At 39.4% G+C, this 24,485-nt stretch overlaps 1 protein-coding gene across 1 annotated transcript in view; it reads left to right on the top strand.

Annotated features, from left to right (window-relative positions):
- The window catches only part of LOC102265933 (olfactory receptor 5G9-like), a 62,945-nt gene that overhangs the window by 25,597 nt on the left and 12,863 nt on the right, over nt 1-24,485 (top strand). Inside the window, 2 exon segments of the mRNA XM_070370111.1 lie at nt 20,036-20,447; nt 20,449-20,964. Of these exon segments, the coding sequence (XP_070226212.1) occupies nt 20,036-20,447; nt 20,449-20,964 (928 nt within the window).

Genomic DNA, 24,485 nt, shown 5'->3' with positions numbered 1-24,485 from the left:
ATCCTAGCCACAGCAATCAGACAGAGAAAGAGATAAAAGGAATCCAAATTGGAAAGGAAGAAGTAAAACTGCCATTGTTTGTGGATGGCATGATACAATAGAAAGAAAATCCTAAAGATAACACCAAAAAATACTAGAACTCATAAATGAATTCAGTAAAGTTGCAAGATACAAAATTATCATACAGAAACCTGTTGCATTTCTATACACTAACAATCAACTATCAGAAAGAGAAATTAAGAAACCATTTCCATTCATAATCATACTGAAAAACTAAAATACCTGGGAATAAATCTATCTAAGCAGGTAAAAGACCTGTAAAGAGAAAACTATGACACTGATAAAAGTAACTGAAGATGATACAAACAAATGGAAAGTTATACCATGCTCATGGATGGGAAGAATTAATACTGTTAAGATAGCTGTACTATCCAAGGCAATCTACAAATTAAGTGCAATCCTTAACAAAATACCACTAGCATTTTTCACAGAACTGGCACAAATAATCCTAAAATTTGTATCAAAACAGAAAAGAATAGCCAAAATAATTTTATTAACAAAATAAAATGATAGGTATCATGCTCCCTGATTTCAAACTATACCACAAAGCTACAGTAATCAAAACAGTATGGCACTGCCACAAAAACAGACACATAGATCAATGAACAGAATAGACAGCCCAGAAATGAACCTTTACTTATACAGGTAACTAATTTATGACAAAGAAGACAAGAATATACAGTGGAGAAAAGGCAGCCTCGTCAATAAATTCTATTAGGAAACCTGGGTAGCCACATGTAAAAGAATCAGATTGGACTATTTTATTATAACAGATACAAAAATAAATTCAAAATGGATTAAAGACTTCAGAGTAAGACTTGACACCATAAAACCCCTAGAATAAAACATAGGCTGTATGTTCTAAGATATAGTTCTTAGCAATGCAATTTTTAAATCAGTCTCCTCAGGCAAGGGAAACAAAAGCTAAAAAAATAAATGGGACACTACATCAAATTAAAAAGCTTTTTCACACCAAGGAAACTACCAACAAATGAAAAGGCTGCTTTTAAACAGGAGAAGATATTTGCAAATGATATCTGATGAGGGGTTAATATCCAAAATATGAAAATAACTCATGCACTGAACATTAAAAAAAAACTCTGATTTTTTTTAAAAGGAGAGAGGGCCTGAATATACATTTTCAAAAAAAAAAAAAACACAGATGACTAAAAGGCACATAAAAATTCTCAATATCACTAATCATCAGGGAAAGGCAAATCAAAACCAAAATGAGATATCACACCTGTCAGAATGTCTATTTTCAAAAAGACAAGAAATAAGTGTTGGCAAGGTTGTGGAGAAAAGGAAACTCTTGTGTATTGTTGGTGGGAATGTAAATTGGTATAGCTACTATGGACAACTGTATGGAGATTCCTCACAAAATGAAAAATAGAAACGCCATACAATCTAGCAATTCCACTTCTAGGTATTTGTTGTGAGAAAATGAAAATACTAATTCAAAAATATGTGCACCTACAGGTTGATTACAACATTGTTTACAATAGTCAAAATATGGAAGCAAACTAAGTGCCCATCAATAGATGAATAAAGAAGATATATGTCACACATAATGGAATATTACTCATCCATAAAATAGAATGAAATCTTGTCATAAGTAGCAACAGAGATGGACTTACAAGGTACGTGTTAAATTAAAAAGTCAGAGAATGATAAATATTACATGATTTCATTTATATGTAATGTCTAAAAACACAAAATAAATGAACAAATGTAACCAAACAGAAACAGAATTCCTAGAGAAAAACTAGGTGGTTTCCAAATGATAGCGGGATAAGGGGGGATAGAAATAGGGAGGGAGATTAAGAGGTACAGACTTTCAGTTACAAAACAAATGAGTCATGGGTAATAAAATGTACAGTGTGGGGAATATAATCAATAATTATGTAATATCTTTGTATGGTGACAGATAACAACTAGACTTGTGCTCATCATTTAAAATGTATTGAAATACTGAATCACTATGTTGTGTAACAGGAACTGACATAGTGCTGTAGGTCAATTATACTTCAAAAACAAACTTATTAAAAAAGAGATGATGGATTAAAGACCTAAACGTAAGACCAGAAACTATAAAACTTTTAGAGGAAAACATAAGCAGAACACTCAGTGACATAAATCACAGCTATATCCTCTATGACTGATCTCCTAGAGTAATGGAAATAAAAACAAAAATAAACAAGTGGTACTTAATTAAACTTAAAATTTTAATTAATTAAACTTGCACAGCAAAGGAAACTATAAACAAGGTGAAAATACAACCCTCAGAATGAGAGAAAATAATAGCAAACAAAACTGACAAAGGATTAATCTCCAAAATATAGACACAGCTCATACTACTCAATACCAGAAAAACAAACAACTCAATCAAAAGTGAACATAAGGCCTAAATAGACATTTATCCAAAGAAGACACACAGTTGGCTAATAAACAGATTCTCAACATCACTCATTATTAGAGAAATCCAAATCAAAACTACAATGAAGTATCACTTCACACTGGTCAGAATGGCCATCACCAAAAAATCCACAAACAAGAAATGCTGGAGAGGGTGTGGAGAACAGGAAATCCTCTTGCACTGTTGGTAGGAATACATATTGATGTGGCCACTGTGGAAGACAGGATGGCAATTCCTTTAAAAACTAGGAATAAAACTACCATATGACCCAGCAATCCCACTACTGGGCATATACCCTAGGGAAACCAAAATTGAAAATGATACATGTGACCCCAATGTTCATTGCAGTAATATTTATAATAGCTAGGACATGGACACAACCTAGATGTCCAATCAACAGATGAATGGATAAAGAAGCTGTGGCAATTATATACTTTGCAATATTACTCAGCCATAAAAAGGAATGCATTTGAGTCAGTTCTAAAGAGGTGGATGAACCTAAAACCTATTTTAAAGAGTGAAGTAAGTTAGAAAGAGAAAAACTAAATATCATATATTAATGCACATGTATATGGAATTTAGAAAGAGAGTACTGATGAATCAATTTGCAGGGCAGCAATTGGAGAAGGCAATGGCACCCTACTCCAGTACTCTTGCCTGGAAAATCCCATGGATGGAGGAGCCTGGTAGGCTAGTCAGTCCATGGGGTCGCAAAGAGTCGGACACGACTGAGCAACTTCACTTCCACTTTTCACTTTCATGTACTGGAAAAGGAAATGGCAACCCACTCCAGTGTTCTTGCCTGGAGAATCCCAGGGACGGCGGAGCCTGGTGGGCTGCCATTTATGGGGTCTCACAGAGTCGGACACGACTGAAGCGACTTAGCAGCAGCAGCAGCAATGCAGATGCTTCCCTTGTAGCTCAGTCGGTAAATAAGCTGCCTGCAATGCAGAAGACCTGGATTCGACTCCTGGGTCAGGAAGATTCTCTGAAGGAGAAAATGGCAACCCACTCCAGTACTCTTGCCTGGAGAATCCCATGGACAGAGAAGCCTGGCAAGCTACAGTCCATGGGATCACGAGAGTTCGACACGGCTTAGCAACTAAACCACCACCAATGGAGATGCAGACATAGAGAATAGACTTATGGACACAGGCAGGGGGCTGGGAGGAAGGACAGGGTGGAATGAATGGAGACAGTAGCATGGAAATATATATGCTACCATATGTAAAATATATAGCTAATGGGTATTTGCTGTATGACTCAGGAACTCAAACTGGGGCTCTGTAACAACTTAGAGGGGAGTGAATAGGTGGGAAGGGGTGGGAGGGAGGTTTGAGAGGGAGGGGACATATGTATACCTATGGCTGATTCATGTTGATGTATGGCAAAAACCAACACAATATTGTAAATCAATTATCCTTCAATTAAAAAAGAATTTTAAAAAAGAGAGATGAGATTTGTGCTACCTGAGGTGGAGGGTGAGGGAGGGGGAATTAGAAAAACTGTGTCAAAAGGTAGAAACTTCCAGTTATAAGATAAGTGAGTACCAGGGAGGTAATGTGCAACATGATAAAAATAATTAATAATGCAGTACATTATAAATGAAAGTTATTAAGAAAGTAAATTCTAAAAGTTCTCATCACAAGGGAAATAGTTTTCTATTTTTTTAATGCTGTGTCTATATGAGATGATTATTTCATGGGTACATGTAAGTTAAATTGTTATATTGTATATCTTAAACTTATAGTTCAGTTCAGTCACTCAGTCATATCCGACTCTTTGCGACCCCATGAATCGCAGCACGCCAGGCCTCCCTGTCCATCACCAACTCCCGGAGTTCACCCAGACTCATGTCCATCGAGTCAGTGATGCCATCCAGCCATCTCATCCTCTGTCATCCCCTTCTCCTCCTGCCCCCAATCCCTCCCAGCATCAGAGTCTTTTCCAATGAGTCAACTCTTCGCATGAGGTGGCCAAAGTACTGGAGTTTCAGCTTTAGCATCATTCCTTCCAAAGAAATCCCAGGGCTGATCTCCTTCAGAATGGACTGGTTGGATCTCCTTGCAGTCCAAGGGACTCTCAAGAGTCTTCTCCAACACCACAGTTCAAAAGCATCAATTCTTCGGTGCTCAGCCTTCTTCACAGTCCAACTCTCACATCCATACATGACCTCAATAAAGCAGAAATAGATGTTTTTCTGGAACTCTCTTGCTTTTTCCATGATCCAGTGGATGTTGGCAATTTGATCTCTGGTTCCTCTGCCTTTTCTAAAACCAGCTTGAACATCAGGAAGTTCATGGTTCACATATTGCTGAAGCCTGGCTTGGAGAATTTTGAGCATTACTTTACTAGCCTGTGAGATGAGTGCAGTTGTGTAGTAGTTTGAGCATTCTTTGGCATTGCCTTTCTTTGGAATTGGAATGAAAACTGACTTTTTCCAGTCCTGTGGCCACTGCTGAGTTTTCCAAATTTGCTGGCATATTGAGTAAACTTATAGTACTACATATCAATTATAGCTCAATAAAATTGGGAAAAGATAGATAGATATTTTAAATAAATTTTTTAAAAGCCAGAAGACAGTCCTTTGAATAACAACTTCTGGTGGATTGAAGAAAAAAAAATATTGGGGATAAAGAGGGGTTATAACTATAGGTATAGGAGATATTTTTTAACTATGGTGGAAATTTCTCTGCTGATTTGTGTTCTGTATCCATTTAGATAAGATCTGGCAGTATGTATGTGTAAACAGACTCAAGGATTATTAAATGGTGTGATCTGAAATGTTAGTGGTTTTTCTTTTTTTCTAAAAGTCAACCTCTAATATCTGGCACTGCTACACAGAAGAGTTCGCATAAACCCAAGAGTACTCCTCTTGTATTGCTCCTATCAATATTTTGTTTAAACCATTTATTTGTGCAACAAGTGCTTGGAATCCTCATAAGGAAGATATTGCTAGCCTATTACTAGCATATCTATAATGTTATCTGCCTTTTTTCTATTACAATTAGTACCAATTAAAGCTCTGACTCTAATAGTTTTCAGTTCTGGAGTTATACTATGGAATCCTCTACCACACATCTATTTGGAAATGATGGACAGGATAAAGTCTTACTATCTTGTTCTTGTCATCAAAACTAGATGTTGGTGGTGGTGTTTAGTTGCTAAGTTATATCCAACTCTTTTAGAATAAACTGCTGCTGCTGCTGCTAAGTCGCTTCAGTCCTGTCCGACTCTGTGCGACCCCATAGACAGAAGCCCACAAGGCTCCCCTGTCCCTGGGATTCTCCAGGCAAGAATACTGGAGTGGGTTGCCATTTCCTTCTCCCATGCATGAAAGTGAAAAGTGAAAGGGAAGTCATTCAGCCGTGTCCGACTCTTAGCAACCCCATGGACTACAGCCTACCAGGCTCCTCCATCCATGGGATTTTCCAGGCAAGAGTACTGGAGTGGGGTGCCATTGCCTTCTCCATAGAATAAACTAATGGTTACTAAAAAGCCTGTTGATGAGAGTGAAAAAGTTGGCTTAAAGCTCAACATTCAGAAAACTAAGATCATGGCATCTGGTCCCATCATTTCATGGCAGATAGATGGGGAAACAGTGGAAACAGTGTCATACTTTATCCTGGGGGGCATTTTTTGGGGGCTCCAAAATCACTGCAGGTGGTGATTGCAGCCATGAAATTAAAAGACGCTTATTCCTTGGAAGGAAAGTTATGACCAACCTAGATAGCATATTGAAAAGCAGAGATATTACTTTGCCAACAAAGGTCTGTCTAGTCAAGGCTATGGTTTTTCCAGTGGTCATGTATGGATGTGAGAGCTGGACTATGAAGAAAGCTGAGCACCGAAGAATTGATGCTTTTGAGCTGTGGTGTTGGAGAAGACCCTTGAGAAGCCCTTGGACTGCAAGGAGATCCAACCAGTCCATCCTAAAGAAAATCAGTCCTGGGTGTTCATTGGAGGGACTGATGCTGAAGCTGAAACTCCAATACTTTGGCTACCTCATGCGAAGAGTTGACTCATTGGAAAAGACCCTGATGCCGGGAGGGATTGGGGGAAGGAGGAGAAGGGGACAACAGAGGATGAGATGACTGGATGGCATCACCAACTCGATGGAAATGAGTTTGAGTGAACTCCAGGAGTTGGTGATGGACAGGGAGGCCTGGTGTGCTGTGATTCATGGGATCACAAAGAGTCAGACACAACTGAGTGACTGAAATGAACTAAACTGAACTGAATGGTTACTAGAGGCAAGGAGGAGAAAAGTAAGCAAAAGGAAGTAAGAAATACAAACTACCAGTTATGAATAAATAAGTTACAGGGATGTAATGTATAGAACAGGGAATAATAGTTGATATTTTACAGTAAATTTGTATAGATATTGAATGAATCTATAAAGATATTGGATGACCATGTTGTATGACTGAAACTAAAAAATATTGTCAACTGTACTTCAATTTTTAAAAATATAGATAAGCTAACCCATGCTAATAAAGCTTCAAGGTACAATAGGAAATACAGTTAAAAGTGCCTGTAGTGTGTGCTGTACTAAGTTGCTTCAGTTGTGTCCAACTTTTTGTGACCCCATGGACTATAGCCCATCAGGCTCCTCTGTCCATGGGATTCTCTGGGCATGAATACTGGAGTGGGTTACCATGCCCTCTTCCAGGGGATTATCTTGACTCAGGAATCAAACTGGTGTCTCTTACATCTTCACATTGGCAGGTGGATTCTTTACCACTAGCAACACTGGGGAAGCCCCCAAATCTGACCTAAGTGCTAACAAACCATGCCAGTAACATGTATTCCAGATTGGAATAGTTGACCAACTCCAAACTATAGAGTAAAATAACTAACACAATATAATACGCTTAGGTTTTTAAAAGCAAATCACTGATCTCATAACATCTTGAAATTTGACAAGCTTGTCAAACAATAAGCTTGTCAGATTTCAGGAAGCATCTATACACCTCTGAAGAATAACAATATGAGTAAATTCTCTTTACTGGATATCAAAATTTATAATAAAGCTAATGTGGCATTAGTGGCAAGATAGACAAATAAGCCAACTGAACAGAATAGAGAAGTCAGAAATAAAGGCGTATACCCTTGGGAAATTGATGGTACAGCTTGCACTGTAAACCAAACATAAATTTCCCTAAATTTTCCAAGAAACTTTAAAGTATTTTTTACATTTAAGCCTGTAACCCACATATAAATTACTTAATGAATGTGTGATATAAGAAAGATCCAATTTAATTTTTTTCCAAATGGATACCAATTGTTCCATTTACTGAAAAGCTCCTTCCTTTCCTACTGATTTGACATCTCCATCCTGTCAAATATTGTTTTCATCTCATAAACATAATTTTGAGAGAATAAAACATGTCACTGCATAATACATATTATTATTTCCTTTATGTAGGGTTGAAAAATATACAAAACTAAACATACAGCTTAGGAATACATACATTTGAGATAAAATCATAAAAACAAAAGGAAAAAACAATAAACTCAAATTTTAGGATAATGGTTATCAGAGGGAGGAGTGTACAGGGATCTTTCAAAGTGTTATCATGTTTTTACCCTTCAGCTGAATGTACACAGAGGTCCATTTATTGTAAATTTTACCACACATAGACAAAATATATAGCCTTTTTCATGTCTGATATACTTCATGAGAATTCAGAGTGCCAAGCTGGATAGATAATTTTTTTTAAACACAATATAATCACTTAATATACAGTGAAAGTTGAGAACTTCAAAGATGAATAAGACATTCTTAAAAGTTTATAAAATATTTCTAGAGATAAAGAAAGAATTCCCTATTAAGCAAAAGATCAGATTGACACTTAAAAGTAACAAAAGATACAGAGAGAGAGTGAAGAAAGACTTTAAAGCATTGAAGGAAAGAAATTTTAAGATTAAGAATATCTGTCTAGTGATGCTTTCTCTTAAAAGTTAAGGCCCAATAATATTTTTCAATAGAAAGCCTTGGAAAATTTACCTAATGACCACCTTCTCTGAAAACAGTTTTTGGTAAAGTATGCTAATAAGAAGAGAATAAATCAAGCAGGATGCTATATCTCTTGTTGAGGACTGTATCACCCAGAGTGTGTCGTCCTTCTCAGGGTGCCGTGGCCTGTGACGGACAATCTGTCTACTGTCACTCTTGTTCTATTCCTCAGTCAAGAACAATGGAGGCAAGAATAAACAATGGGGAAGAGACAGTCTCTTCAGTAGGTGGTTTGAGAAAACCAGTCAGACACACGTAAAAGAATGAAATTAGAATATATTCTCATGCCAGAAACAAAAGGAAACTGAGATGTATCAAAGGCCTAAATGTAAGATTGGAAACCATAAGAACCAAACCTTGGGCAGAATACTCTTTGACATAAAACACAGCAGTTATTTTTTGGATCTGTCTCCTAAGGCAAAAGAAACAAAAACGAAAGTTAACAAATGGGACCTAATTAAAAGCTTTCGCAAAGCAAAGGAAACCATCAACAAAACAAAAAAGACAACCTACTGAATGGGAGAATATATTTGAAAATGATATGGCCAATAAAGGGTTAATATCCAAAATACATAAATAGCTCACACAACTCTATATCAAAAACAAAAGTCTAAAATATCAGCAGAAGACCTGAATAGATATTTTCCAAAGATGATGTACAGATGGCCAACAAGCACTTGAAAAAAATGCTCAACATTGCTAATCATCAAAGAAATGCAAATCAAAACTGCAATAAGATATCCCCTTATATCTATCAGGAAAACTATCATCAAAAAGGCCACAAATAGGGCTTCCCCAGTGGTCCACTGCTTAAGAATCCACCTTGCAATGCAGGGGACACCAGTTTGACCACTGGTCCAGGAGGATCCCACACACTGCAGAGCAACTAAGCCTGTGAGCCACAATTACTGAGCCCATATGCCTAGAGCCTGTGCTTGGCAACAAGAGAAGCCACCACAATGAAAAGCCCACGCACCACAACTAGAGAGGAGCTTCCACTCACAGCAACTAGAGAAAGCCTGTGTGCAGCAACAAAGACCCAGCAAAGCCAAAAATAAAAGTAAATAAATCGTTAAAAACAAATAAATAACAAATTTTGGAGAGGAAGTGGAGTAAGGGAACCCTTTACACTGTCGGTGGGAGTGTAAATTTGTATAACCACGGTGGAAAACAGAATGGAGTTTCCTCAAAAAACTAAAAATAGAATTACCATATGATCCAGCAATCCCACTCCTGGTTGTATATTGAAAGAAAATAAAACACTAATTTCAAAAGATACATGCACCCCAGTGTTCACAGCAGCATTATTTACAATAGCAAGATACAGAAGCAACCAACAGATGAATGGATAAAGATGTGGCATGTATGTCTGTGTGTGTACACACACACACACACACACATATATATATACAATGGACTACTCTTCAGCCATAAAATGAAGTTTCGCCATTTGGAACGATTTGGATGGACCTGGAGAGTATTATGTTTAGTGAAATAAATTAAAGACGAATACAGTATGTTAGCACTTATATGTGGAATCTAAAAAAATAAATGATTAAGTATAACAAAACAGGCTCACAGATACAGAGAAGAAATTAGTGGTTACCTGGGGGGACAAGGAAAGGGAGGTGGGCAAAATAGGGATAGGAGATTAAGGACTACAATACTAAGATCAAATTAATAAGGTACAAGGATAGACTGTTACAGCAAAGGAATATAGCCAATATTTTACAATAACTAGATGGAGTATAATCTACAAAAATTTGAATCATTGTGTTGTATATCTGAAACTGATAAAATACTATAAATCAACTATACCTAAATTTAAAAGTGCAAAAAAAAAAAAAAAAAAGCCAACTATTTGCATTTATATAGACTGAGAAGAGAAAGTGGTGAAAGCAGGTTTTGACCTCCTTGCTGACCATTAATTCCTTTCCCAACATGGGTTTGTATCACTGTTCAAATTACTTGCTAACCCCTCCTGAGGAAGAGTCATAATTTCTCCACAGCCCATGCACTTCAGGTTTTACCTGTGCCTCCTGGTGGGAGGATGATACACCTCTGCCCTACTGAAGTCAAGTGTGGCCATATGACTTGCTTTGGCTAGTGAAGTGTGGTTCAAAGTCCCATATGGTTTCTGAGCAGAAGCTTCAAGAACCAGCTCACAGTTCATCATTGTACTCTTTTCTAACAGCCCAAACAATAGCCATACCCCAGTTTAAAGGCTGCTCCAAAAGTCTAGGTCCTGAAGAAAATTTTGTGTAGCAACAAAGTCACAGCTATCCTAACAGACACATAGAATGAGAAGTGAATATTTACTGTTGTTAAGCTGGTGAAACTTTGGGTCACTTTTCACAGGATAACTTGGCCTAAGCTGACTGATACATTCAACTTCAGTTCAGTTCAGTCACTCAGTTGTGTCCAACTCTTTGCCACCCCATGAACCGCAGCACTCCAGGCCTCCCTGTCCATCACCAACTCCCGGAGTTTACCCAAATTCATGTCCATTGAGTCAGTGATGCCATCCGACTATTTCATCCTCTGTCATCCTCTTCTCCTCCTGCCCTCAATCTTTCCCAGCATCAGGGTCTTTTCCAATGAGTCAGCTCTTCGCATCAGGTGGCCAAAGTATTGGAGTTTCAGCTTCAACATCAGTCCTTCCAATGAACACGCAGGACTGGTCTCCTTTAGAATGGACTGGTTGAATCTCCTTGCAGTCCAAGGGACTCTCAAGAGTCTTCTCCAACACCACAGTTCAAAAGCATCAATTCTTCAGTGTTCAGCTTTCTTTATAGTCCAACTATCACATCCATAATGACTTCTGAAAAAATCATAGCCTTGACTAGACAGACGTTTGTTGGCAAAGTAACATCTCTGCTTTTGAATATGCTGTCTAGGTTGGTCATAACTTTCCTTCCAAGGAGTAAGCGTCTTTTAATTTCATGGCTGCAATCACCACCTGCAGTGATTTTGGAGCCCAGAAAAATAAAGTCAGCCACTATTCCTACTGTTTCCCCATCTATTTGCCATGAAGTGATGGGACCAGATGCCATGATCTTCGTTTTCTGAATGTTGAGCTTGAAGCCAACTTTTTCACTCTCCTCTTTCACTTTCATCAAGAGGCTCTTTAGTTCTTCTCTGTATATCTGAGGTTATTGATATTTCTCTTGGCAATCTTGATTCCAGCTTATGCTTCCTCCAGCCCAGCATTTCTCATGATGTACTCTGCATAGAAGTTAAATAAGCAGGGTGACAATATACAGCCTTGATGTACTCCTTTTCCTATTTGGAACCAGTCTGTTGTTCCATGTCCAGTTCTAACTGTTGCTTCCTGACCTACACACAGGTTTCTCAAGAGGCAGGTCAGGTGGTCTGGTATTCCCATCTCTTTGAGAATTTTCCACACTTTATTGTGATCCACATAGTCAAAGGCTTTGGCATAGTCAATAAAGCAGAAATAGATGTTTTTCTGGAACTCTCTTGCTTTTTCCATGATGCAGCAGATGTTGGCAATTTGATCTCTGGTTCCTCTGCCTTTTCTAAAATCAGCTTGAACATCAGGAAGTTCACAGTTCACGTATTGCTGAAGCCTGGCTTGGAGAATTTTGAGCATTACTTTACTAGCATGTGAGATGAGTGCAATTGTGCGGTAGTTTGAGCATTCTTTGGCTTTGCCTTTCTTTGGGATTGGAATGAAAACTGACCTTTTTCAGTCCTGTGGCCACTGCTGAGTTTTCCAAAATTTGCTGACATATTGAGTGCAGCACTTTCACACCATCCTCTTTTAGGATTTGAAATAGCTCAACTGGAATTCCATCACCTCCACTAGCTTTGTTCGTAGTGATGCTTCCTAAGGCCCACCTGACAGAATGTGGTCTACTGGAGAAGGGAATGGCAAACCACTTCAGTATTCTTGCCTTGAGAACCCCATGAACAGTATGAAAAGGCAAAAAGATAGGACACTGAAAGATGAACTCCCCAGATCAGTAATTGTGGTGTTTGTCTCTGTATGTTTATTCTTTAATTCTTCTAAGTCTTTGTTAATTGATTCTTGCATTTTCTCCATTTTGTTTTCAAGGTTTTTGACCTTTACTATCATTATTCTGAATTCTTTTTTAGGTAGTTTGCCTATTTCCTCTTCATTTATTTGGACTTCAGTGTTTCTAGCTTGTTCCTTCATTTGTGTAGTATATCTCTGCCTTTTCTTTAACTTTTTGTGTTTTAGGTCTCCTTTTCCCAGGCTTCAGGGTTGAATTCTTTCTTCCTTTTGGTTTCTGTCCTCCTAAGTTGGTTCTAGGGGTTTGTGTAAGCTTCCTATAGGGTGAGATTTATGCTGAATTTTTTTTTTGTTTTTCCTCTGATGGACAAGGCTGAGTGAGGTGGTAATCCTGTCTGCTGATGATTGGGTTTGTATTTTTTGTTTGTTTGTTGTTTAGATGAGGCATCCTGCGCAGGGTGCTACTGGTGGTTGGGTGATGCCAGGTCTTATATTCAAATGGTTTCCTTTGTGTGAGTTCTCACTATTGGATACTCCCTAGGGTTAGTTCTCTGGTAGTCCAGGGCCTTCGTGTCAGTGCTCCCACTCAAAAGGCTCAAGGCTTGATCTCTGGTCAGGAACAAAGATTCCACAAGTGGTTTGTTAAAGCATTAAGTGAGATTAAAACAAATATCCAAAAATGAGAAACCAAAGATGAATCACAGACAAATGGCAGCTACAAAATCAGCAAATAATAATTAAAATAATGGAATATACACATATACATATGTGTATGTATGAGCAAAGTCAAAAGAGTCCAAAAAATTAAGTACAGTAGATTGACCTGGTGAACAAAGGAAATCAAAAATTATATTTACCAGTTAAGAACAAAACTAACGGAAGCATAAACTGGAAAACAAAACTAAAGCAAAATGTCAAGTGGGGTATAAATCAATGAAAACAAAACTAACAGTTATGTTGAGAGGAAAGAATATAAAGAAAGAATAGATATGTAAAGTTAAACAGAAGTAGACAAAGATTTACATACATTAAAGATTAACTGCAAGGGGAAAAGAACAGTAGGAAAGGCAAACAAAGGAATAAATATTGAAAAAATACAATAGGTTTTAAAAAATTATAAAAAAAGAAGAAATAAAAAAGGAAAACTCCACAGAACTGCAAAAGCCCAATGTAGAGGCAGAGGTTTATAACAACAATAAAAAGTGTGACAATATACACATACACATATACACCCATAAGCTAAATCAAAATAGTCCAACAAAAATAAAGTACAATAGATTGACCCGGCAAACAAAGGAAACCAAAAATTATATCTACCAGAACAAAACTAACTAAAGCACAAACTGGAAAACAAAACTAAAGCAAAGTGCCAACTAGGGAAGAAAGCAATGGAAATAAAACTAACAAATACGTTAAGAGGAAAGGAAAGAAAGAAAAAAAAGAAAATATAGATATGCAAAGATAAATAGAGGTAAATAAAGAATTATATACATTAAAGATTAACTACAAGGGGGAAAGAACTGTAGGTAAAGCAAAGGAATAAATGTAGAAAAAATAATAATAGGTTTAAAAATTAAAATTAAAAAAAAGAAAAAAAATAAAAGGGGAAAATCCACAGAACTGCAAAAGCCCAACATAGAGGCAGAGGTTTATAACAACAATAAAAATGTGACCAAGAAAAAAAAAAGAAAGCTCAAAAGCTTAATTGGATTTCATAGTGCCAATAAAATCGACAACTACAACAGAGGGGGAGAAAAAGGGATAAAAAAAGAAAAAAATTCAAAAGAATCTACAGAACAAGCCAAAACATAAGAATAATAAATGTTTTTCTTGAGTCTCTGCTGTCACATTCCTTTCCCTCTCTGGGAGTCACAGTCTACCTCACCTCCCTAGGATGCCTTCCAACTCTGTGCTGATCTCTGGACCTGCTGTGGGGGCAGCTCAGATTTTAATCTGATCCTTCTCCTGTGTGTTCTTGCCTCTAATGTCCACAGCTATCAGAACTAGTACATTTTCTTTTGTGGGAGGTCTCAATGTCCAAATTATATATATATATTCCATAGACACAGAGCCTCCCTAGTTGATTGTGTGGATTTAATCTGCAGCTTGTACAGCAGGTGGGAAGGTTTTGGGTCTTCCTCCTTAGCCACACTGCCCCTGGGTTTCAACTGTGGTTTTATTTCCACCTCTGCCTGTGGGTCATCCACTGGGCTTTGCTTCTGAAGCTGCCCTGGAGGACTTGGGTCTGCCCCTGTGAGGGCCAGGTGTGGAGGTGGTGCACCTGCTTGGGTCACAGGGGTTCTGGCAGCACCAGGTACTCAGAGGAGTTGGCAGCTAGGGCAGCAGGAAACACAGTGCTCTAGAAGGGTATGGCAACAAGTAATGGCCAATACACTCCAGTATTTTTGCCTGGAGAACCCCCCTCCCTGACAGAGAAGCCTGGCAGGCCACAGTCTACAGGGTCACAAAGAGTCGACACTACCGAAGCGACCCTGCACGCATAGACGCAAGACTTTTTTGCCTGTGGCAGCTCTGCCCCAGTGAAAGTTGAGTGTGAAGGTGGTGCAGCTGCTTCGTTTGTGGGGACATGGATGGCCTCTGCCACAGGAGTTATGGCCCCATCAGAGTCTTTTTTTGAGCCTCTTGTAGCTGGCAATCAGAAGGCCTCTTTGACCAGTTTCTCCATAGCTCTGCCCATTCAGGCACTTAGAGGGCTCCCTTGTCTGGGGCCCTTCTCTGTTGTTCATCATGTCAGGCACATAGAGGGGCCCCCCTGGCTGGGGTCCTACTCTGTAGTTCAGGGCATCAGACACTTAAAGGAGCACCCTGGGTGACGTCCTGCTCTGCAGTTCAGGCTGGCATTTGATGGCCAGCCTCTCTATTGTTCAGCTGTCAATGCTGGCATGTGGGGAGAGAGAGGCTATGGTGATGGCTCCACCCGCTATGTGTGACTCAGCAGTATCGCCTTGCTTCCACGCCTGCCTGGCTTTCCTCCATGGGCATTTCCCACCACAATCTCCTCCCTCACATCCCTTTGATCTGTCTCTCTGCAGTCAACAGCAGCCCTCTCCCTGGGATTGCTCCACAATCCCTAAACTCCAGCTCCCAGCCACCAGCCACTGTGCCTTCCAGCAGACCTGCATCTCTGTCCAGGGTATGTATGGCCGTGGCAAGGACTATCTGATTCTCATCCCATTTAGGCTGCCACAGATCAGCTGTTTCACTCTAAGCCTTAAATGTTCCTCCTCTGACCTAGACAATTGCCCCAGTGTGGGGATCGGACCCCTGCTTCGGTTCCCCCACTGGTGGAGGGCAGGTCCAGTCCTACTAACACTACTGTTTTTCCCCCTAGTTCCTTCATGCTACCAAGTTTTGCCTGGTTCTGTATATTCTTTTCCCCTGGTCAGGTACTCCTGTCTGCTCTCAGTTGGTGTTCTGCATGCACTTCTGTGTCTGAAGGTGTATTCCTGATGTATCCGTGGAGAGAGATGTACTCCATGTCCACCTACTCCTCTGCCATCTTGTTCTCTCCAAATGTGTTATTTGTCATACTTGAGTAATATTCTATTGTGTATGTGTACCACATCTTCTTTATACATTCATCTGTCGATGGACATCTAAGTTGCTTCCATGTCCTAGCTATTGTAAACAGTGCTGCAAAGAACACTGGGGGTGCATGCATCCTTTTCAATTATGGTTTCCTCATAATTGGTATATGCTCATAACTGGTATATGCCCAGTAGTGGGATTGCTGGGTTGTATGATGGTTTTATTCCCAGTTTTTTAAGGAATCTCCATACTTTCTTCATAGTAGCTATATCAACTTGCATTCCCATGAAGAGTGAAGAGGGTTTCCTTTTCTCTACACCCTCTCCAGCATTTACTGTTTGTAGACTTTTTAATGAGAGTCATTCTGACTAGTGTGAGATGATACTTCATTATAGTTTTGATTTGCATTTCTCTAATAATGAGTGATGTCTAACATCTTTTCATGTGTTTGTTAGCCATCTGTATGTCTTCTTTGGTGAAATGTCTGTTTAGGTTTTTTCCCCACTTTTTGATTGGTTTGTTTGCTTTTCTGGTATTGAGCCACATGAGCTGCTAGTATATTTTGGAAATTAATCCTTTGTCAATAGTTTCATTTGCTATTATTTTCTCCCATTCTGAGGGTTGTCTTTTTCACCTTGTTTATAGTTTCCTTCGTTGTGCAAAAGTTTTTAAGTTTAATTAGGTCCCATTTGTTCATTTCTGTTTTTATTCCCATTTCTCTAGGTCAGTCATAGAGGATCCTGCTGTGATTTATATCAAAGAGTGTTCTACCTATGTTTTCCTCTGAGAGTTTTACGGTTTCTGGTCTTTAATCCATTTTGAGTTTATTTTTGTGTATGGTGTTAGGAAGTGCTCTAATTTCATTATCTTACATGTAGCTGAACAACTTTCCCACCACCACTTACTGAAGAGACTGTCTTTTCTCCACTGTATATTTTTGCCTCATTTGTCAAAGAGAAGGTGCCCATAGATGCATAGATTTATCTCTAGGCTTTCTATCTTGTTCCATTGATCTATATTTCTATTTTTGTTCTCACTACATTTTTAAAAATGAAAAACATGAGCAATAACCAGTACTAAAGCCTAACAGAGGAAGAGATACAACAAAATTAAAATAAGCATAGAAACATTTCCTCCATGAAGTAGGAGACAAGAGCTTAAGCAGATTGCTAGAAAAACAAGGGTTTAGAATGGAGCAAATGGCTTCATAAGAGTAATACACTTTCAAATTGTATAAACCTGGGTATATGTGTTTGTGTGCATGCACATACTCATGCTCAAAATCCAAGAGAGCTGTCAGAGACAAGATGAATCCTTTATAGAACTTCTGGATCCTCTGCTTCTTAATTAGTAGAGCAATTTATGGCCAGGAGCTTTCTAAACTCCTGTGCCTCAACCAGATTCTCTTGGAAACAGCCATGTCAGTAACCACTCAGTCCCAGGACCAGTGGCCCTTCTAGCTAATGCTACCTCTCCCATGGGCAGTGGACAGCTTCTGACTCTGGAGCGTCTTCTCACCATTCTTCCCCAGGGCCCACCTGGCATAAGATCCCAGGACTCTGATGAAAGAGGAAATACAAGTCACACATCCCAGGACTCTGATGAAAGGAAATACAAGTCACACAAACTATCCAGGAGCTCTCCCTGGGACTGAGGGAGTACAAGGAGAAAACAGGAGAAAAACCTAAGTCTTAAGAGAGCCCTCTCCAAAGAGACCCACACCTGAACACTTTGGTCTTAACCACTGCCTGTCTCTACCTGTTTCTGGCCATATTATTGGCTGGGAAACAAAGTCCACCTTTCCTGGGACCTGACTGAAGCCTCTCATTTCAAACTGCTGGAGTCAAGTCTTCCAGCAACAGTGTCCTGTGGCAAGCAGCCTGGCTGGAAATTTGAAAGACGCAGCAAACCCTGAGCAGTCGTGCTTAGTAAGGCAGGTGAGAGACTTAAAGGTGCGTAGTTAAATGTAACTAGTGAGAGCTGTACAGGTATCTGGTCCAAATCCCTCCTGTTTCCACAGAAGGAAATTAGATCCAGATTAGGGAAGTATCTTTCTCAAAGTCAGACACTGCTACCTCCATTCAGGTAATGGCTGAGCTGGAAGATTGAGCCTTCTGCCCTTTGTCCATTTGGAGTCTTCCTATTTGTTCCTTTATGTATCAAGTTCTGGGACCCCTCCCTCCCCTGGAATTTAGGCCTTTATTTTAAATGGGAATGTTTTTACTGGCTGAAAACCAGATGAAGAGTAAGGAGGAGATTTCCTGGAGGACTGAAAATGAGAAGGGCGGAGAATATAGTGAGAAAGACAACTAATAAAGTTGTCTTTCTCACTATATTCTCCGCCCTTCTCTTATTCTGGCCAAGGAATCCCTAGGTTGCAGGGTTTTCGAAAGTTTGTACTAATGGGATGCTTTGCGTTGATGAAATCCTACCACCAAAATCCTACCATCAAGTATGATTAAATAGATGAATGGAGAGATGGGGTAATTGAGATGGATGTGAGAACCCCAAACACCCTATTAACTCCTCAGCCTCTTGATACTTAGGGTGTCTCCCTAAAGCACTATGGCAAACTGTTTTCACAGTTTGAAAACAGTTCCCTGAAGTATTCTGAGATCCTGGGCCTGGAATATTTTAAAATAGCACTGGGTTCAGTCCCATATACCCAAGTAGGACTTGGGACATGTACTGAGTAGTATCAAACTACTGAGATGCCCAATGGTAATGGGGAAGAAATGACAAAACAATTCACACTTTAGAGGTTCAGCTTCCTTTGCCCAGGAGCTTTCTCTCACTGCAATTCAGTATTTCTCTCTGAAGAAAACAGAGCTAAGCTGAGAGTTTCCTGAAAGTCTCCAAATCTTTTCTTTATATATATATATATATAAATGTTTATATATATATATAAAGAAATGTTCAGTGGAAAAATAATTTTACAACATTAGAGAAACTGTTCAAAAGAAATGAATGCCCATAAGCCTACTAACCAATAGAGAAATCACTTCTATTTTTCAATATTCTGTGTCAATCTTTGTTCATACACACATTTGATGTTTTTGTGTAGTGTGTCATGGGCTAGACAGTTTGCAAAAGCATGTTTCATTTGCCCAATTTCATAAATGAAAAAGGGAAGGTTTCAAGAAACTAAGTAACTTTTCTCAGATGATACCATTAGAATGTTTGAGCCAAGACTCAAACTAAGGTTAGTACTCTAAAACTAGCACTCTTTCCACTTAGCTGCTGTCACAGAACTGTAGGGAGCACTATATCAGAGCCAAGGAATACCTAGACATAATTTAGGTGAACTCCCTACTAATGAAGTTGTTCATGACCCCAAAACCACACAAAACTCATCTTAACTATCAGTTTAAAACCAGTAAGTGTGGTACATGAGGATGCATGCAAGACTAATTGAAACATCTGGGCTAATCCCAACCTTGACTTCACTTTGCTATGAGGCCTTAGGCATTGCATTCACCTCATTTATAAAATGAAGGGGTTAAAAGCCATTATGACAACATCCTAGCATACTGTGAGTCTATGATCTCACTATTCTAAGAGGGAATCACTTTCCCATAGTCCTCTCAGCCCTTAACCATGGAGGGTTTTCTGGGCTATGCCCCTTGTTTTGAAACCAGAACCTGATTTTCCTATGCATGATACACTGTTATTATTAAATGCACATGAGTTATCATTATTATTATTACTAAGAGTGACAAAGTAGGCTGAAGGATTAAAGATCATGACAAGATAATGCTAGCAATTAGAAAACAAGGTCAAGTAAGAATATAGCATCTGAGAAGACACTCCCTTATCCTGAGTTTCCTATTTTAGTCTATAGGTAAGAAGGTATACAACTAAAGCGGCTTAGCACACAGCACAGAAAGAGATATACTCTCTTTGAGCAGAAGTCTCTTGTTCATGGAAAATGACTCAGATTAATGTCTCACAAATGTAGAACCATTCATTTCTTTTGAGGGACAGAATCTCTAAGCAACCAAGAAAAATGTCAGTATTATTACGGAGTTTGTCCTTCTGGGATTGTCCAGTGACCCCCAGATCCAGACCGTGCTCTTTGTGCTGTTCCTGGGGATTTACCTGCTGACATTAGTGGGGAACACAGTGATGATCCTGATCATCAAGGTTGATGCTCGGCTCCACACACCCATGTATTTCTTCCTCGGACACCTGTCTTTTCTGGATCTCAGTTTCTCCTCAGTCACTGTGCCCAAAATGCTACAGAACTTCTTGTCTCAGAAGAAAAGTATCTCAGTGTGGGGCTGCATCACTCAGAGTTTCTTTTTCACTCTCTCAGGGGGGACAGAAGCCTGTCTTCTCTCTGCCATGGCCTACGACCGCTATGCTGCTATCTGCCACCCTCTGCTCTACACTGTGGTCATAAACAGACCTCTGCACTGGGATTGTGAGCATAGCTTGGGCAGTGGGATTTTCTATTTCCTTGATGAATAGCCTCTTTGTTCACAAGTTACATTTTTGTGGTTCCAACATCATCCCCCATTTCAGTTGTGAGCTACCTCCACTCTTCCCTCTGTCTTGTACTGACCCCACTGTCAATGAGATTCTTCTAGCTGTGTCATGCACATCTTTAGGGCTGCTGACACTTCCCCCAATCCTCTTTTCTTACTCAAGAATGATTTCTGCCATACTGAGTATCCGCTCCGCTGAGGGCCAAGGCAAGGCCTTTTCCACCTGTTCCTCCCACCTCACTGTGGTGCTCCTGTTCTACGGGACGGCTCTGTTCAGGTACATCAGCCCTGACTCAGGCTCAGTGTTGGAGCGAGTGGTCTCCATTCAGTATAGTGTGATCACTTCCTTGCTGAACCCCCTTATCTACAGCTTCAAGAACCAGGAGGTAAAAACAGCTCTACAGCGACTGCTGAGGCAACAGAAGTGTGCCAGCAGGTAAGAGAAAGCTGTGTGCTTCTGCTCAGGAAAGAGAAAATGTATCTCTAAAGGAGAAAGATGTTTATAGGCACAGAGCACTTGGGGAAATTGAATTTCAATTATATTTAACTATTTGTTTGGATTTTGAAGTAAATAAGCTGCCCCCAAAAAACAAGAGGAGGAGGTTGGGGGAAAAAGAGCTTGATGTGCAGGTTCCTATCCAGGAGCCTTTTGCAAAATAACCATAGAGAGACCTTCACAGCTCTCTCATAGCTTCCCTCATACAAGGGGCTTCCATCATAGCTCAATTGGTAAAGAATCCATCTGCAATGCAGGAGACCCTGGTTCAATTCCTGGGTCGGGAAGATCTGCTGGAGAAGGGATAGGCTACCAACTCTAGTATTCTTGGACTTCCCCTGTGGCTCAGCTGGTAAAAGAACCTGCCTGCAATGAAGGAGACCTGGGTTTGATCCCTGGGCTGGGAAGATCCCCTAGAGAAGGGAAAGGCTACCCACTCGAGTATTCTGGCCTGGAGAATTCCATGAACTGTATAGTCCATGGGGTCACAGAGTCGGACACAACTGAGCAACTTTCACTTCACACACATGTTCACAGAGAGAGATCTTGGCTCTGTGTGAGGAAATAGCAGGGCTTGCTGACATACATAAAGTATATTGAAGCAGAACAGGGTCTCTGGCCAAAATGTCAACTTTTTCTTGGCATTTTAACAAAGGCACACAATAAAGAAAGGCGCCTACAACAAAGAAGAAATCAGGTATAAATAATACTCCAGAATGAAAATAGTCAGAGCCATCCATTCATAAGACCTGGTGGTATTCTCTGGCATCAAAAGGCCAGTGAACCTGCATAGGCTGATGGTGTTGGTTAATTTTACATGTCAACTTGACTGGATTAAGGGATGCCCAGACAGCTGGCAAAACATTATTTCTGGGTGTGTCTATGACAGTGTTTCCAGAAGAGATGAGCATTGAATCCATAGACCTAGCAAAGAAGACTGCCTGGGTATCACAGTGTGCCTGGGTATCATCCAACTGCTAAGGGCTAAAGTGGAACAAAACAGGGTGAGTTTGCTTTCTCTGCCCTTAGATAGTGATGCTTCTGGTTCTTGGACCTTCAGACTAAAGGTGGGACTTCTCTCACTAGCTCCCCTGGTTTCTAAACCTTCAGTTTTGACTAGAATTACAACACTGTCTTTCCTAAGCCTCTGTTTCGCAGGTGGCATTATCTCAGCTTCCATAATTGTGTGAGCCAATGTCTCACAATAAATCTCTTCTACATATCTATGTATTTATATACATAGTCTATCAGTTCTGTTTTTTAGAATCATGACCAATATGGCAGGAAAAGGTGAAAAAATTCAATTATTCTCATATTAGAAATCCGTGTATCATGCCTGTCTTATTTTTCCTAAGCTCTCTTGCCGAGATCTTACATTTATAAAATATAGCATGTGCATTTGATCCAGGTACATATTGTATAACAGTATATGGAGTAGGTGGTAGGCATGAATAATTATAGAACTAAAATTAAAAGGTCAATAAGGTACCCCTTTGCATCTATGTAATTAATAAACAAATACATAATAGCAGCCTATTGAGAAACACTAATGAACACCTAAATAGAAAGTAATATATCATGTTTACAAATGTTAGATGATTTTTAAAATGTCAGTTGTTCCCAAATCATTTATATATTGAGTATGTTGCTGTTGTTTTAGTTGCTACGTCATGTTCAACTCTTTTGTAACCCCATGGACTGTAGCCTGCCATGCTCCTCTGTCCATAGGATTTTTCAGGCAAGAATACTAGAGTGGGGTTGCCATTTCCTTCTCCAGGGGATCTTCCTGACCCAGGAATCAAACCCACATCTCCTGCATTGGCAGGCGGATTTTTACCACTGAGCCACCAGAGAAGCCCATATTTTTAGTATAATTTCAATTTAAATTCCAGAACAATTTTTTATTAATTTGAAAAGTTGATTCCAAAATTTATGCAAAGGTAAACAACTCAATAAAGGCCAAGTTAAGAAGAATAAGACATCAAGATTTATTATAAAACTATGTAATTAAGACTTTATATTACTAACAAATAGACAAATACACTAATGGAAAAGAGAACTCAGAAATGGAGCCCAAACTCAGAAGTAAACCCTGAGATGGCAAGGTAAATCAATTCACTGAAGGTGTACTTTTCAATCAATACTGCTGGGATGATTAGCTCTTCATGTAGAAAATTAATAAAATTTTATCCTCACCCAATATAAGCAAAAAACAGTTCCAGTCAAAGTATTAAATGTGAAAGGCAAAGCTAAAAATCTTTTATAACATAATATAGGACAATATATTCATGGCAGAGGAGGATTTTTAAAAACCAGATATGAAAAGTACTATAACCTCAGATATGCAGATGACACCACCCTTATGGCAGAAAGCAAAGGAGAACTAAAGAGCCTCTTGATGAAAGTGAAAGAGGAGAGTGAGAAAGTTGGCTTAAAACTCAACATTCAGAAAACTAAGATCATGGCATCTGGTCCCATCACTTCATGGCAAATAGATGGAGAAACAGTGGAAACAGTGACAGACTATATTTCGGGGCTCCAAAATCACTGCAGATGGTGACGACAGCCATGAAATTAAAAGACGCTTGCTCCTTGGAAGAAAAGTTATGACCAATCTAGACAGCATATTAAAAAGCAGAGACATTACTTTGCAAACAAAGGTCCGTCTAGTCAAAGCTATGGTTTTTCCAGTAGTCATGTATGGATGTGAGAGTTGGACTATAAAGAAAGCTGAGCACTGAAGAAGTGATGCTTTTGAACTGTGGTATTGGAGAAGATTCTTGAGAGTCCCTTGGACAGCAAGGAGATCCAACCAGTCCATCCTAAAGGAAATCAGTCCTGAATCGTCATTGGAAGGACTGATACTGAAGCTGAAACTCCAATATTTTGGTCATCTGATGCGAAGAATTGACTCATTTGAAAAGACCCTGATGCTGGGAAAGACTGAAGGCAGGAGGAGAAGGAGACAACAGAGGATGAGATGGGTGGATGGCATCACCAACTCAATGGACATGAGTTTGAGTAAACTCCGGCAGTTGGCGATGGACAAGGAGGCCTGGCATGCTGCTGTCCATGGGGTCGCAAAGAGTTGGACACGACTGAGCAACTGAACTGAACTGAACTACCAAAACATGTTGATAAATGGAATTATATTAAGATTAGGAACTTTGACTTATCAAAAAGAACCTCATTAAGAATGAAAAGATCACCATTAAAAAGAATACATTTGAATCAGTTCTAACGAGGTGGATGAAACTGGAGCCTACTATACAGAGTGAAGTAAGCCAGAAAGAAAAACACCAATACAGTATACTAATGCATATATATGGAATTTAGAAAGATGGTAACGACAACCCTGTATGCAAGAGAGCAAAAGAGACACAGATGTATAGAACAGTCTTTTGGGACTGTGGGAGAGGGAGAGGGTGGGATGATTTGGGAGAATGGCATTGAAACATGTA

The sequence above is a fragment of the Bos mutus genome, chromosome 5 (genome assembly GCF_027580195.1).
Source record: "Bos mutus isolate GX-2022 chromosome 5, NWIPB_WYAK_1.1, whole genome shotgun sequence".
NCBI lineage: Eukaryota > Metazoa > Chordata > Mammalia > Artiodactyla > Bovidae > Bos > Bos mutus.
This window is presented reverse-complemented; position numbering and strand designations above follow the sequence as displayed.